The 14,405-nt window shown below is 37.0% G+C and overlaps 1 protein-coding gene across 1 annotated transcript in view; it reads right to left on the reverse strand.

Annotated features, from left to right (window-relative positions):
* PTPN4 (protein tyrosine phosphatase, non-receptor type 4 (megakaryocyte)) overlaps positions 1–13,377 on the reverse strand; it is a gene marked incomplete at its 5' end in the record, with an annotated part of 31,276 nt that extends 17,899 nt beyond the window's left edge. The window contains 4 exons of the mRNA XM_009869630.1: positions 427–586; positions 5,468–5,626; positions 6,861–6,995; positions 13,309–13,377. Coding sequence (XP_009867932.1) covers positions 427–586; positions 5,468–5,626; positions 6,861–6,995; positions 13,309–13,377 — 523 coding nt within the window. The remainder of the gene's footprint in view (positions 1–426; positions 587–5,467; positions 5,627–6,860; positions 6,996–13,308) is intronic.
* Between the last annotated feature and the right edge of the window lie 1,028 nt (positions 13,378–14,405).

Raw genomic sequence — 14,405 nt, forward strand, 5'->3', positions numbered from 1 at the left:
AATGTAACCACAGATTCAAGAAGCTTCCCCCGACAGAACTGCTCGAGAAGTTGAGAGGCACTTTTAGTTTGAGTGTTTTGATAAAAGCTGGATTAGACACCAGTGGTAGTGTGCCATGCTGTCTTTAAAACTGACGGTAAATGACTTCTCAAAGTCGAGGTTAGTTAGAAAGTTCTGTGTGTACTGAAAAGCTACTTTTCAAAATGTTTGCCTGTCCATCCTGATGCTGACAACTGACAAAGGACTGGTCTCGCAGGTGGAAAACAAGAGTGGGAGCTACCAAAGAGCCAGTACGAATACTGGAAATGCTGCAATGTAACGCACTAACGCTACAACTCTCCAAAATGCATCAGAACCCAGATAAGGAAAAGGAGGACTATGATTCTGGCAAAAAGCAGAATGGTTAAACTGGATCTGAAAACTTACCGTGGATTTTTCAGGTGATACAGGAACATCAAATGTTTCATTAATATGGTTTTCCAGTTCTTGCTGTGAGTGAGAATGATGAATTTGGTTCCAACTGTTCTTTTTAAATTGTTTGGGTGGTAACGCAGGAGGCTGCCCATCTATAGGAGTCTCTTGAGATCTAAATACCGAAATAGAAGTATGAAATGGAACAATCATGAGATATTGACAGTTCTTCCAGGGCTCCAAGTAAACGAAAAATGCTAGAAGAAACTCAAGAGTTTGAGAGCTGAATATCAGTATGTACTTTTAGAATCTCAGAGATGGAGTGTATTGGAAGTGTATGTTTGGACATGTCACTGCTTTTTTCTTGACAAGCAACTGTACACAGAACCAGTAATTTCATCTTTTACAAGACTCTTTTTTTCTTTAAATGCTTTCAGCACTCTTAATCCACTTTATACTGGAATACTATAAAATCCACTGTATTAATACTCTGCACTCTTACTAAAAAATTATTTTTTAGTAGGTATGTCAGTATGGTTTCAGTGTTTAGAATTTAAATCTTAATAACAAGACACAAGCAGCATAAAGTGCTCCCACACTAGTTTTTGCCTTTTGATCTAAAAACAAGAGTGCAAGTTAAAGACAACTCACCTGTTTCTCTGCATTTCTTAAGTGTCAAATTGTAATTTTGGCATTTAAAAGTGTATGTAAACATTAAGAGAACTTCCCCTTCTGCCAAACATATTCCTCTTTGAAACATGCACAGCTTTGAACCATTTGTAAAAATGGCATCATCACATGCATTTTTTAGTTCTTACAACATCATTACCAAAGATGAAATAGCAGAATGCTCCATTTCTATTTTAGGTCTGCAAGCCTGCTACTCTAGATTAAAAAATATATTCTCTGTGTTTATGTATAATATGAATAATTTCCTTTATCAGTCTTTTTGGAATAAAAGTTTAACTGTATAATTTGTATTACATAAACACATGATTCATCTTCCATTACATGACTTTGCATTTAAGAGTTAAGAAGAACATTTGGAAGGCCCAAAAAGGGCAGTGAATACATAGTACCCATTAACTCAGTTTCTAAACACCAGTGAGGATACCTGCCTTCCTCCCCAGGAACCATATGAAAAGGTATTAGGCAATTTAAAGACTTATGACATGAGCCCACTGACACCAGCGGCAAATTCAAAAGCCCCCAAGAATGAAGTTCCAGGTTACAGCTAAATCTGGGGAGAACGCTACCACCAGAAAGGGGTGCCTCCGCTCCTTTCATCCACTCCCACGGCCCTTTCCTTGAAGCGCTCTGGTTCTCCTCCCTTGGCTACAGCCGCTTACCAAGCAAGCAAAAACCCCTTGGTGGTTTGGAGAAGCCCGGGTAGATCTTGGCTGGTTCAACAAAGTGAACCGGTTCATCACAGGAGGGAAGCAAGCTCCGAGAAGCCAGAAAGAAGACACTGCCCCTTTTGTTATCAGCAAGCTGGAGCGGTAACTCATAGCGCAACATCCCTCTAAGCAGCAGGGGTAACCACGTGAGTTGTCCTACTGTATTTAGCTGGGCTAGACACAGCAAACTGTTAACGGAGTAAGGCTCTTGTTACGACACAGCACAACATTTTGAGTTGCTGCAAGTTAGCAAACCGAAGGCACACATCAGGTTCCACGTTGTGTAATTTGTTTCGGTGTAATGAAAGGCAGATCCTAGATACATGTGTTCAAATAGAAACAGAAAAAATCCAATCACAATTGTCTACAGTGACTTCAAATAAACGATGGATCTCTTTCAAAAAGCACGAAAATCGAATGGAAAATGGAACACTTCACTTTGAAAAACCACATATTTTCCATTTCCGTTATAAAAGTTTTAGTCAATTTTCTTAGAAAACAAAATATTATGTTTTGTCAATGTATGAAAACAGTACATTTGAAAAGATCCTAACAACATTTTTTCTGTGTGCCTTTGCTTGATTGAAACTTTCAGAAAATACTTTTTTTTTTTCATGCAGTGTTGAAAGAAAAAAGCACTAATTATACAGCATATGTCTGAAGAACTTCATGTTCAAAACATACCAGGGAATAAAAATAATACTACTTAACACTTTTCAATGCAAGTGACAGTAAAAAAAGAGCATATCATGCTTCTATTTTTCAGGATAAGCAGCTTTTCTAAATTCATTTTTGTGGAAAGAAAAAAATATGAATGCCAATATTTGCAAAATGAATTTTCAAGGCAGATATAAATTATTTAGATCTTGGCTTATAAAGGTCACCCGAAGCTTTTCAACTGCCTATGAATTCATTCATTCTGGTCTGGCCAGCACAGACTATGCAGCCTTTTAAGTGAAGGGAAACATACTTATGTGTTTTCCTGCAAACAATTACTCCTGAGAGTTTTAAACCGAATCAAAAAAAGGAACAGAAAATATGAAGAGAGACACAAACAAAGTCATTCTGATAAAAGTCAAAGACGGGAAATTACGTTTGATGTCTGTACGTACATGTCAACAAACACAAATAAATTCCTACCCAACATACAAACTTGCAGACAAGATTTGAAAAGTTACTTAAATGAGCATTTTAGGAGCAGCAAGGCGAGTACTGTAATATATTAGCATAATGAATTGTGAGAACTAACAATCGAGCCCTGGGCAAGAACTTCATGGCTTTGTATTTGCCCAGTCAGCTTTGAATTTCCTTCGGAATGCCCAGACAATGGCAGTGAAAGCAGCCTATTCTGCAGGCAAAGCACCGCTCTGTTCCTGCATTCAGCAATTTACATCATAATGAAATAACACACTGGCCCTGGCACTGGAAAGCCTCGGGCACTTTTGTGATATCCGGTCTGACCTTTGACCACATTAAGCAAAAAGTTGCATACACCCTCCCACAGATTTACTAAACTGAACACATATCACGTGTATTCAGAACCGAAGGTTCTAATTACCTTAGGGAACCACAAGCAGAAATATCTCCATTTAGTTTTGAATAACACATACAGATGAAGAGAAAAATACGGAATTAAAGGTTGTATTAGCTAAGCTATAATGCCCTTCCAAACTGCGGTGAAACTCTTAATTTCTTTTGCAATGTTGACTTCAAACTCCAAGAGATCGCTAAACCTACTGTCTGTCAGGTTAGCCTCTCCAACTCTCTTACATAGGTAAATAAATAAAAATTCCCAAGGAATTAGCAGACAACTCAAGTATTTTTATTCAGAAAGGTCAAATTGTATAAGAAATAGCTTTTTGGACTGTCAAACAATGTAATTTTAAATTACATAGCTATTATGAACTTCATGACTACTACTTACTTTCATAAATGTCAAATCCTGAGCAAGTAACATAACTTCAAACTTTCAGAGGAGCCTAATAAATTTCATGTATTTTTTGACAGTCAACTTCCTCATTCTCAAAAGTATTTTGTGCTAGATATCTATACTGAGAGATTAAATTCCACTTTAAAGCTTCCAACAAGGGAAAAAGCAAAAACCCCAAAACTTAGTGATGGAAGAGCAAGAGTTTTTCTGCTTGGACATAAAAGCGCAAAATTATGAGGAAACAGCTACAGTTGTGCAACTAATATACAAAACCACTTCCTCTCTTTTTGAGATGCATTTCTATGGTGACTTACACAAGAAACGAGGTATTAAATAAACAACTCCCAAAGACACTCAGAAACATCTTTTCTGACTTACATGAAGAAAAGAGAGTATTTAAGAATTGTGCTTACTTCATTGCATCACTGTGCCAACCAGTAAGTGTTTCTCATAACAGACTTCAGCTGGAAGTCTTGGAACAGAAGGAACCTGACCCTGTGTGGCCTTTGCACAGTAAACTATAATATGAGAAAAGAGTCACAAGCGTTCCAGTTTTGATAATTCCTTGACATGGGAATAGGTTAAAAAAGCCCACCAAAAAAAAGAGGATTTTATTTTATTAGGCCAAATTACTTGTTTATAACTACGAAAGCTAAATAACTAGCTGATGGTCAAATTATAAATACTGTACCCTGACATAAAAACCATTTTGTGCTATTTTACAAAAGTTTAAAAAATCTTGTATTATATCTTCCCTCTCCAAAGGTATACACGGTTGTTAAAATTTAGGGTACAGTCTAAGTAAGGCTTTAAAATTGTCTTCAAATACCTTCACAAGCTAATTCTTCCCGACACACACTATTTGTTTATAAACATGTAATTATGTACGTGCCATTTCATAGCTCTCAAATGGTTTTGAAATCATGTGCACAATCTCCTTGCTAACAGATACACAAAATTTTGAAGGGAAGTTTAGCATTATATATATAGCATATATAAGCAGGTACAGTAGCAGTATTAATAAGGTATATATTGTGCACCTTATTGTCCCCCCAATTAATCTGTACTCTGGCCACGAGTTATGGAGTATTTCAAATCTCAACATGTTTTTGCTTGTCATCCTTCTGCACTTCATATGCAATAACAGTTTTTATTTTGCCCCTCATGGCATAGTAAACTTATGGTATCAAGAACATTCAGCGTAACAGGAAAAAAAAAAAGCAAGCCTGATAGTGCTATCTTAAAAGAAAATAAAGATATCTCTATAACAATATACAAAACACACTAGAAACATCAGAATGCTGGGGTGCTAATAAAGGTATTTCAGGTAAGTAATTCATAAAGGTCACTTGTATCTCCATGCTTTGACAAAAAGCAGAGTATCAAAACTCATGAGAATTAAACTTTTATTACAAAACAATATACTTCAGTTCTATCTAAGAAATAACTTTCGCTTCCACAGCCCGACACTGAAGGTCACGTTGCAGCAAACTCACATTCTGGGCACTGTACTCCTGCAGCAGGAACATGTCAGATACAGGTCTTGGTATCGTATCATTTAATTTTCAGTAAGACCAGTATTAATATTCCCTAAACAATAGCTACCCTTTTATTATACTTTCTAACTCTTCTTGATCAAATTCAACACTAAATTCATAATGGCAAAGATTTCTGACTCATTTTCAGAAGCCCTGCATCCTGCCACACAGTAACAACCAGAACAACTTACGGCGATGATTCCAGGATGATGCTGTTAGCCTGGGTGGAAGATGGAGATCGGTGATTTACAAACACTTCACTTGGAGAAGTGTGAACTACGTGGTCCACCAAATGTCCAACTGAGGAAGGTCGTAACCGGGTTCCTTCTTGAGTGAAGGCAGAGTTGCGACTAAGAGGGAAAGCATGGCACAGCACCGTGAAAAGAATATTATGATTAATCTACGTTTCTTAAAGCACTACAAAGGAATGCCAAAATAATTGTTTCCTCTCAGTGCAGGCACATATTCATATACATATTTTTAATAAAAAACTGAAGGTTTCAAAAATTGATGCAACAATTATGTCATCAGATCTACATGCCAAGTTTCAGAATTTTCTTTTTAAAGGCGTTCAAAAATTATTTTCATGAACACTAAATGGCTAATATTTGTCTTTAATTATTTTTCCCCCATCTGAAGCAGCCTGAAAGCATTAAGATCCAGTGAATAAGCTACTGACAGTCCAGTCAATGAGAAAAAAAATAAAACCCCACAAAGAAAAAAATCCTGGCTCTGTTCATGGCAGAATTTAACCTGAATTCATTAAGATGAACATTTTATGCCCTGCATCTTCTCCTAAAAGAATTATAAGCTTAGCATCAAGACTCTTTCTGTGACCAAATATTTTTCCATTTGAAAATTAGCATAGTGATAGACATCCTTCTTAAAATGCTTTAAAATACAATTACCTTATGCTATAAGCATAATCATTACACAATTTTTACAGTACACTTTAAATGCTACAGATATTCACAACAACAGCCTTTTGAATAATATGCTACAATGCCAACGAATCTTAAAACCTTCTGGTTTATGCAATACGAAATTGGTTAATATTGATTCTTAAGCAAGTTTCAGTAATATGAGAAAATCAGTTACTTTCCAAAATAAATTAGGAATAATTTTTCACTAACTACAAACACAAAACAAAGTTCTATCATGTGAAAAGAGTGAGCTTCGAGAGGAAATGCAGGAAAATTGAGGGGAATAAACATGAAAGGATTGCTCATGAAGTAATTTTCCCCAGTGTTTTAAGAAGTGGTATTAACCACAATCAATTCTTTCTAAAGTATCACAGATATTGTTATCAGTTTTTTTCTTAGCCAAATGAATAATTCAGTTTTAACTGGGCTTCGTAAAATTCAAGCTCTCAAATGCAGGCTAGCATGCTACATCTTACATTTTTTGTAGGTCAAGCAAGAAGCACCTCTTATCTGGAGCTAAATGTACCAGAGAACCACTGAGCACATAATTCATGAAGTTATTTGTATCCATACTGCACTAATCCTTTTATTACACAAGTAGGTCACTCACATTAGAGATAGACAAGTCACCTCCAGAGAGAGAAGGTCTGATGCTACTCACTGATTTGGAGTCCCAGGTGGAGACCGCGATGGCAGGCTCTGTGTCTCCAACCTGTCATCTGACAGCGAGTTCCTACTCACTACTTCCCAGTCCATCCCACTCATTACTTTCCGTGCCAAGGGTTTGCTGGGGGATCTAGAAGAAGAAAGTAAAATGACTGACCAGAACTTTATGAGGCAAGAAGAAAATTACATAAAATTCACCACAATGAAACTGCAAGTATACTATCACAGGAAACCAAATTACATGGATGAAAAGAAATGTAATAAAGCAAAACTATATTTATATGGGCAGCTCTGTATTTTCTCAGCATATTGTACTTCATTGTCTGAACTTCAGACAAGAACTACAATGAAATTGAGTCATGAAATCCTGATGGTTGGGAGGGAGACAGGGAAGATAGAAAAAGAACCGACTAAAACTTCTCTAGGCATTTCTAACGCCTCAAAGAGAATCTGACTCCAACAGAGTCGTCAGAGGTCTGAATGTAAAAAAACCCAAACAAACAAAAACTCCACAGCAAAAAAGAAACACAAAAGCAAACCTACTCTAACACAACTCTTCAGCCATCTTAGGAAAACAGCAGCCCAAAACCACCTCCCAAAGACTGTGAAGAACTGAAAGTGGGGTAATCATGAACATGTAAACAAGACCCAGGAGGTCTGTTTCCATGCTTTCTTCCAGAATAAGTTTTGTCACCTGTAAGGCAGATTCAATCATTCTAATTAAACTTCTTTGTGGGTAACCACACTTTATCTGGTTTTGTGCTGGAAATGCCCTTCAGGTTAAAGGGCATTGTCACCAGTAGTTTTATGCAGAGGGAATTGTATATTCTTCTTGTCGCCCTTTCCTGATATTGAGGAAACTTTTTCTTCCCATTCTCCAGTCGTGCCAAGATACCTACAGTCCCCTTCTCCTGTTTCTTTCATCTATTTCTTAAGCACAGATGAGACCGTACTTGCAATCTCCCATGAAATAGTGTATTTCCCTTTTATACTGGAGATCATCAAATGAATCACCCAAGAAACGTGGTTGCTTTTTTCTTAGCATCACACAGGATGGTTCAGTCATCCTGCAACTAAATGTACCCAGACTCCTGCTGTTCGTTGTTTTCAGCTGAAAAACCTTTACCCAACAACAACAAAAACTTTTAGATAATTTTTAAAATATCTCCTGTGTATTTTGTGTTTTTAGTTTGCTTCTAACCTGACGATGCTACATAGCTCAAATTTCTCCTCTATTGTCACCCAGCCCTCTTTCTTCCAATGATACCTCAATTTCATCAGTATTTTGTGCCACAATCACTTAACTCCCATTTGCCTTGATATTCTGTAACTGTTCTCTAGTCTCCAGCTTTGCACAATGAGGTAACAACATATTATTTTACCAGTGTATCTTCTTCATTTCTTTCCCCAGCTCCACATACCAATATCACAAAATAATTTCTGTCTTTGCTGTCCTTGGGACACATGGGAACTGTTCTTTATCTTCTCATCATTGTCACCTTACTGATTTACTGAAAGTGCAAGTCCAGCAAGAAGGAACTTTGAGAAATTAGGGAACTACTCACACACAGATTACATCCTTCTGAAAACGAGAACCGTAGTGACAAATACATTTTTGCTCCTTGCTTAACTTAAAACTCAATGCAAGCCACCACCTCAAGCGGACTATCCTCAATATTAAAAAAGTCTACAACAATAATCTATCAAGCATATCACACAATCTATCCTCACATGCAGAAAAACTCAAGTGTATCAATAACAATAGCGTGTGTTTGATATTAAAGTAATGGTGATGAGCTGATTTTTGGTTTTATGCCCTCAAGCAGTTCTGAACACATCGCATACTGCATTGCTGCTCTAAAGACTTACTGAATAACAGGTGGCAAATTCCAGACTGTTCTGTGAGACGGACTATTCTAAACACTACTGTTTCAGGTACCCACTTTGGGGGGGAAAAAAATAATCTAACATTATATTGATATTTGAAAACAGGGAAAATATCAATTATTTAAGTCCTGAAGAAAACTACATCCAGTTTCTCAGCATATATTCTAAGCAATATTAATTTGATTCAAAAGCAATTAGCTTGACATCATGTCAATTAAAGCAACATTTCAATTTCTGTAATTTGAGTTGACTATGAGCAACACAAACCACCTAAGATACTTTCCTCCACAAACACAGCAAATTTAAGCAGCTCTGAACAGGTAAAATAACAAGAAACCAACAACACTGAAATGAATGCTAATGTTATCCATTCATTATTCCTTTACTAACCAAAGCTATCGTTAGACATGCCTGTAGCCAGCAGATGAGCACCAGGAGCCCGCTCTGCCAAGAGGTGGATTCCACTAACCAAAAAAAGTGGGCTGAGGGAAAAATGCAGAGGAACATAATGTATCCAATGTTAAATTAGGTAAACACAGGACTGCAAATCACTATTTTCTGGCAGACAGGTATAAAGACAGCTATGGAACATTATTTACCTTCAGTGAAAAAGCAACAGGTAGACTGTAGGAAAGCTGGTGGTTTTTAAATGTGCAACAACAGTAGGTACCACCCTTGTCTGTATAAAGCTAGTTGAATTAGAGACATACAGAAGTATACAGGGAGAGCAAAACCCAAGTTTTTCCAAAAATTAAATTCCTGATTGCTTCAGAAAAAAGCCACTCCACTACCTCAAGCCATACTTTGTAACTACATTTCTGAAAACTTCCTCAATCTGTGCAACAAATGAACATAACGCTAAAATGAGAAGCATCCCTTTCTTCACGACGAAAAATATCCAATGTTAAGAAAACTCACCTTTTACTGTGTATAGGGTCTGATCTTTCATAAATAATATCTTACTATCCTGATAATCAGCTGCAGCGTTTATCAGCAAAGGTTCGTTTCAATTATTTTATTAACAGCTCTAACCTCAAGAGTCCCACCCACTCCTGTTTGTTGCCTCCACTTCCTGTCTTTGCCTAAATTTCAAAGAAAAAATTACCACACTGCAGCATCGAACTTCTCAGTGCTGTGGCTTTTTGATACTAGCTCTCCTGTCAACAATTCTAAATCTCACAAGGTATTTTTTTATTAACTTTTAAGATATATTGTGAAATATTCCTGCAAATTTCTCCTGTACCACTAATTCCTTACAATATTCAAATAACTTTCACGTGCCAGAGTGCAGCTGAGAAGAGAGTGCGGGAATAAGCTGTAAAAAACTTTTGAAATGCTTTGATAAACTTTGAAATTATAAATTCTGCACTCCTCTGCCCAGTCTGGATGCTTCTACTGTACACCAGCACAGGGCACTGCTAGTTAACAAGTTTCAGATTTAATTTTTGGTATATCTGTAGAGACATTCCTAAAAACATTGGAAGAAGTCCTACTCAACTGACTATGGATAGAGACCAAAAACTTTACCTGTTCCCAAACCCAATAAGTTTTACAAGCTGCGAACAGTAGCAGGGATGGCATTACATAATGCAACTAGAACAAGGCATGACAAATTATATTAATTGGCTACAGTACACGAATGTTTTCAAAGACAGTTAGGTTTTTTTGCTTGTCCCACAGCTAAACTCTCACAGGAGCTGAGAAAGAAAGAGGGTATTGTTTGGGAATACAGGTGGGAATCTTCTAAATTATTTCTGTCCTAAAAAGCAAAATAACCTGGAGACAGAGCCTTGCTTTGCATTTTGCCGAGGAGCATAGGGAATGCGTTTCTCAGCAGAACTGACAACCACCGCTTCAGACCAAGAAACTGAAACTCTATGCAAACCTGCAGGCACAGCACAAGTAACAAATGCATTTTAAAGTAACTGAGGAATAATTTAATTAACCTGAATAAATGCACACTCAAAGCATGAGTGGACTTTTGGAAACAGAGATTGCATCCTAATGTTAGGGAGTCTGCAAATACATTGTGATGCCTGACTGAGATACCTGCTCACCACCACACAATGCGCAGAAACACCAGCAAAACCGAACAGAATTGGAACATTTTGCAAGGACTCTAAGAGAGAACAGCGCTGTTTAAGAAATCTCTCAGTTCATGACGTGGTAATAAACGTGAAAAAAGTTTAATCTACTTTCACTTCTACAATGCTCCTGAAAATTCTTACAGGTTTCCTTGGGCTGTGAATATCCTGCAAAAACTGAAGCCAAGAGAACAGCTGGAATGAAGGTAATTAAAAAAAAATAAAATACAATCCAAACAACTGCAGCAGCAGCAGTCTTCTAAATGCTGAAGTTAATGCTGCATGAAGATTAAGAAAACAGTAAAAATTTATTACAGAGTATCTCCTTCACAGTAATAGATTTCATTTAAAAACATATTTTTAAATGCTTTTATGATTTGGGAAAAAATAATCCATGAACACAACTTCAGTTAATCTTAAAGTAAAATCCGAGAAACAAACAGATAAGTCTGTTAACTGTAGGCTGTTTTATTCAAATAGCTATTAAGAACTTTGATTTCCATGTTTTGTGCTCTCTGTGTTCTACTTAGACTGAAAAGGCTAGATGACCATTACTTGTGGCAATCACAATCTCCCAATTGAAAACAAAGAAATCACTACTCATGGGATTTTCCTACAATGATAAGATTCAAAAGTTTGCTTGGACAGTATTAGCTCAAATAAGGCAGTTTCTAGACACTGATGAGAAAACAGAGCATAAATTTGGGTAGCTCTAGAAAAAAAAAAAACAACCTTGTTTTTTTAACATGATCCTTAATAAATTTTCTGACGTGCTAGTAATAAAAGCAAGAGTAATTGTTTATTTTTTTTTAACGCATTCACTTAATTCTCAAGAAAGACATGACTGCCCTGTTACCACGCTCCTGGTTTCAGAGCAAAAGGCAACAAATACCCAGCAGAACTTTCAAATGCACCCAAACCAAGCCCGTTGCTTTACAGCTTAAAAAAGCTGTTCAACACCTCAACGGCTTTGTCCAAGAAACATACAGAGAGAGGCAGTTTCCCAGACCAAAAACCACACATTAGCTTAAAAAGCTAAATTTATCCTCTGTATGATACAAAACGGCTCACATGGACTCAGTATTTCAACTTGATATGTAAATGTTTAGAAGTCAAGGAATTAAAGATAATGTTCTTAGATTAAGCTTCTTGAACTGCATGGTGTTCTAGAAATGTCTTATATTCAAAGTTTTTTCACCCCAGAAAGTTCTGCAAAATTAAAAATGTATTAATTGCACACTCTGACTGGGAGGACAGAGGAGGAAACAGATGATCCAGCAGAAACCCAATTATTTTATTACCTAAAAGAAGCCAAAAAGACGTGAGAAAACATCAGAACAATTCTAGCCATTGATTTCAATTCTACCCAGAGTATATATTACAAAATACAAGTGACCCCAGTATGACTTGTTTGATTTTGACTCCAAGGCAAGAGTGCCATCTACTGCATAAGAGTTTCTAAAATAATAAATACACTCCTCAAAACGAAGCATCAGCTCTTGTCCACCTTACTTATTTGTGGGGAATTGTGAAGTCCAGAGTGGAACAAGAAAAATATTAACTGATTCATAACTTTCCTTTAAATAAATAAAACTCAGTTTTCACAGTGTTGAGTCTTTTGAGTACAAGAAAATTTGATCCAAGTAATGATCTAACCAGACTCCCAAAGCAAAAAATAGAGAAAAATTCTACACCACACAGAACATACTGGTTGTGCAGAAATCTACCTGTTCAACAAACATGTCAAACTACTTCTGCTCTCAAATCCTTCTGATATGGAACTAGGTATCTACGGTGAGTCCAGCTAAAGTCTCAGAGAATTCAACAGTGCTCTGAAAAACTCTTTGCAGGTACTTGAGAAGGGTTTCTGGGTTTGTTAATAAAAGTGTAAGTTTGAATTCCAGTGTTCCCCTAAGGTAACAAAAGGAAGTAAGATTCTATGATGAGTCAATTATTCTGTGATGGAATACCTGCAAGAATATCTGAAATCAAATTGTACACAGCAAAATACCTCATTGGGACTACAGCAATAAAACTGTGCTTACCAAGGGGGCACTCACAGTACCTTAGTCTATGTGTGTACAGTTCAAAGATGTTATCAGGGATCAAACATATCCAATAACTCAGTATTTTAATGGTATAGTTAAACAGACAATTCTTTGTAATAAAGGTAACACAAGAAGGCTAGTACATGTAACAAAAAACTGCACAGATACAAGACAATTCTGAATTTTGAAAATATATAAAGGTGGAAATATTTGTCATAAGATTCTCCCCCATTTTTAGCCACCCCAGAGACACCCTCCCATATTAAAGGGGAACTCCTTATTATGATTCGGGCAAGTCACAAGCAACAGTCAACAAGAGCTGCTCTTTATTCTACATCTTTGCAAACAGAAAACAATTATCCCATAACATCTTAAAAGATACAAACAGAAGTTTACTGATCCTGTACGAATGTAAATTGCTTACCTTGCAAATACCCTGTCTTTGTTTGCTCTTTCTTTACCATACTGCACAGACTGGACCTCTGTTCTCCCACTGGAAAAGAAAACAAAAACACTAAATGCAACAAGTTTAGGGTAACGATTTCTTGCTTAAAATAGAACCATCCCAACAGAAAAGCCCTAAGTTCTATTTTCAGTCGTGTTCAAGCAATTGGTCTAGCTTCAGTACAGTGTAACTTTAGATGGCATTTGGGCAAGTGCAGGTTTTCTTTCCCATTAGAGTATAATTTTTAGAAAGATACATTAATTTCAAGTATAACATCAAGCTTTTTTCTTCTCTTCCCTCTTCTTAACCAAAGTAATAATAAAAGTTCTGCTTGGATCTCTGAATAATACTTAACACTATAATCTTTCCTGTCATAGCCACAATCAGAAGTTACACATTACCCCCAGACTCCTATTAAACTACTCCCTGAATTGCCAATAACTAAGTCACTACTTAGTTAAGTGGTGCCCAGTAACAGGACAAGAAATAATTCATGGAATCACAGAATGGCCTAGGCTGGAAGGGACCTTAGAGATCATCTAGTCCAACCTCCCTGTCATGGGCAGGGACGTCTCTCAACTAGATCAGGCTACTCAAGGCTCCGTCCAACTTGGCCTTGAACACCTCCAGGGAGGGGGCAGCCACAACATCTCTGGGCAATTTATTCCAAAGTCTTGCCACACTTATACTTAAGAATTTCTTTCTAAGGTCCAATCTAAATCTATTCTCCTTCAACTTAAACCCATTTCCCCTTGTCCTATCAGTGGACACTCTTGTAAAAAGTCCCTCCCCAGTCTTCCTGTAGGTTCCCTTTAGGTAACTGATGTAAGCTAGAACATAGAAGTTTCATCTCAACATGAGGAGAAACTTTTTTACTGTGAGGGTGACAGAGCCCTGGCACAGGCTGCCCAGAGAGATTGTGGAGTCTCCTTCTCTGGACTTTCAAAATCCGCCTGGATGCATTCCTGTGTGATCAACTCTAGGTGATCCTCCTCTGGCAGGGAGGTTGGACTAGATGATCTCTAGAGGTCCCTTCCAACCTCTAACATTCTATGATTCTATAAGCAAAATACCAA

This window comes from Apaloderma vittatum, unplaced genomic scaffold, assembly GCF_000703405.1.
Source record: "Apaloderma vittatum isolate BGI_N311 unplaced genomic scaffold, ASM70340v1 scaffold14635, whole genome shotgun sequence".
NCBI classification, from domain to species: domain Eukaryota; kingdom Metazoa; phylum Chordata; class Aves; order Trogoniformes; family Trogonidae; genus Apaloderma; species Apaloderma vittatum.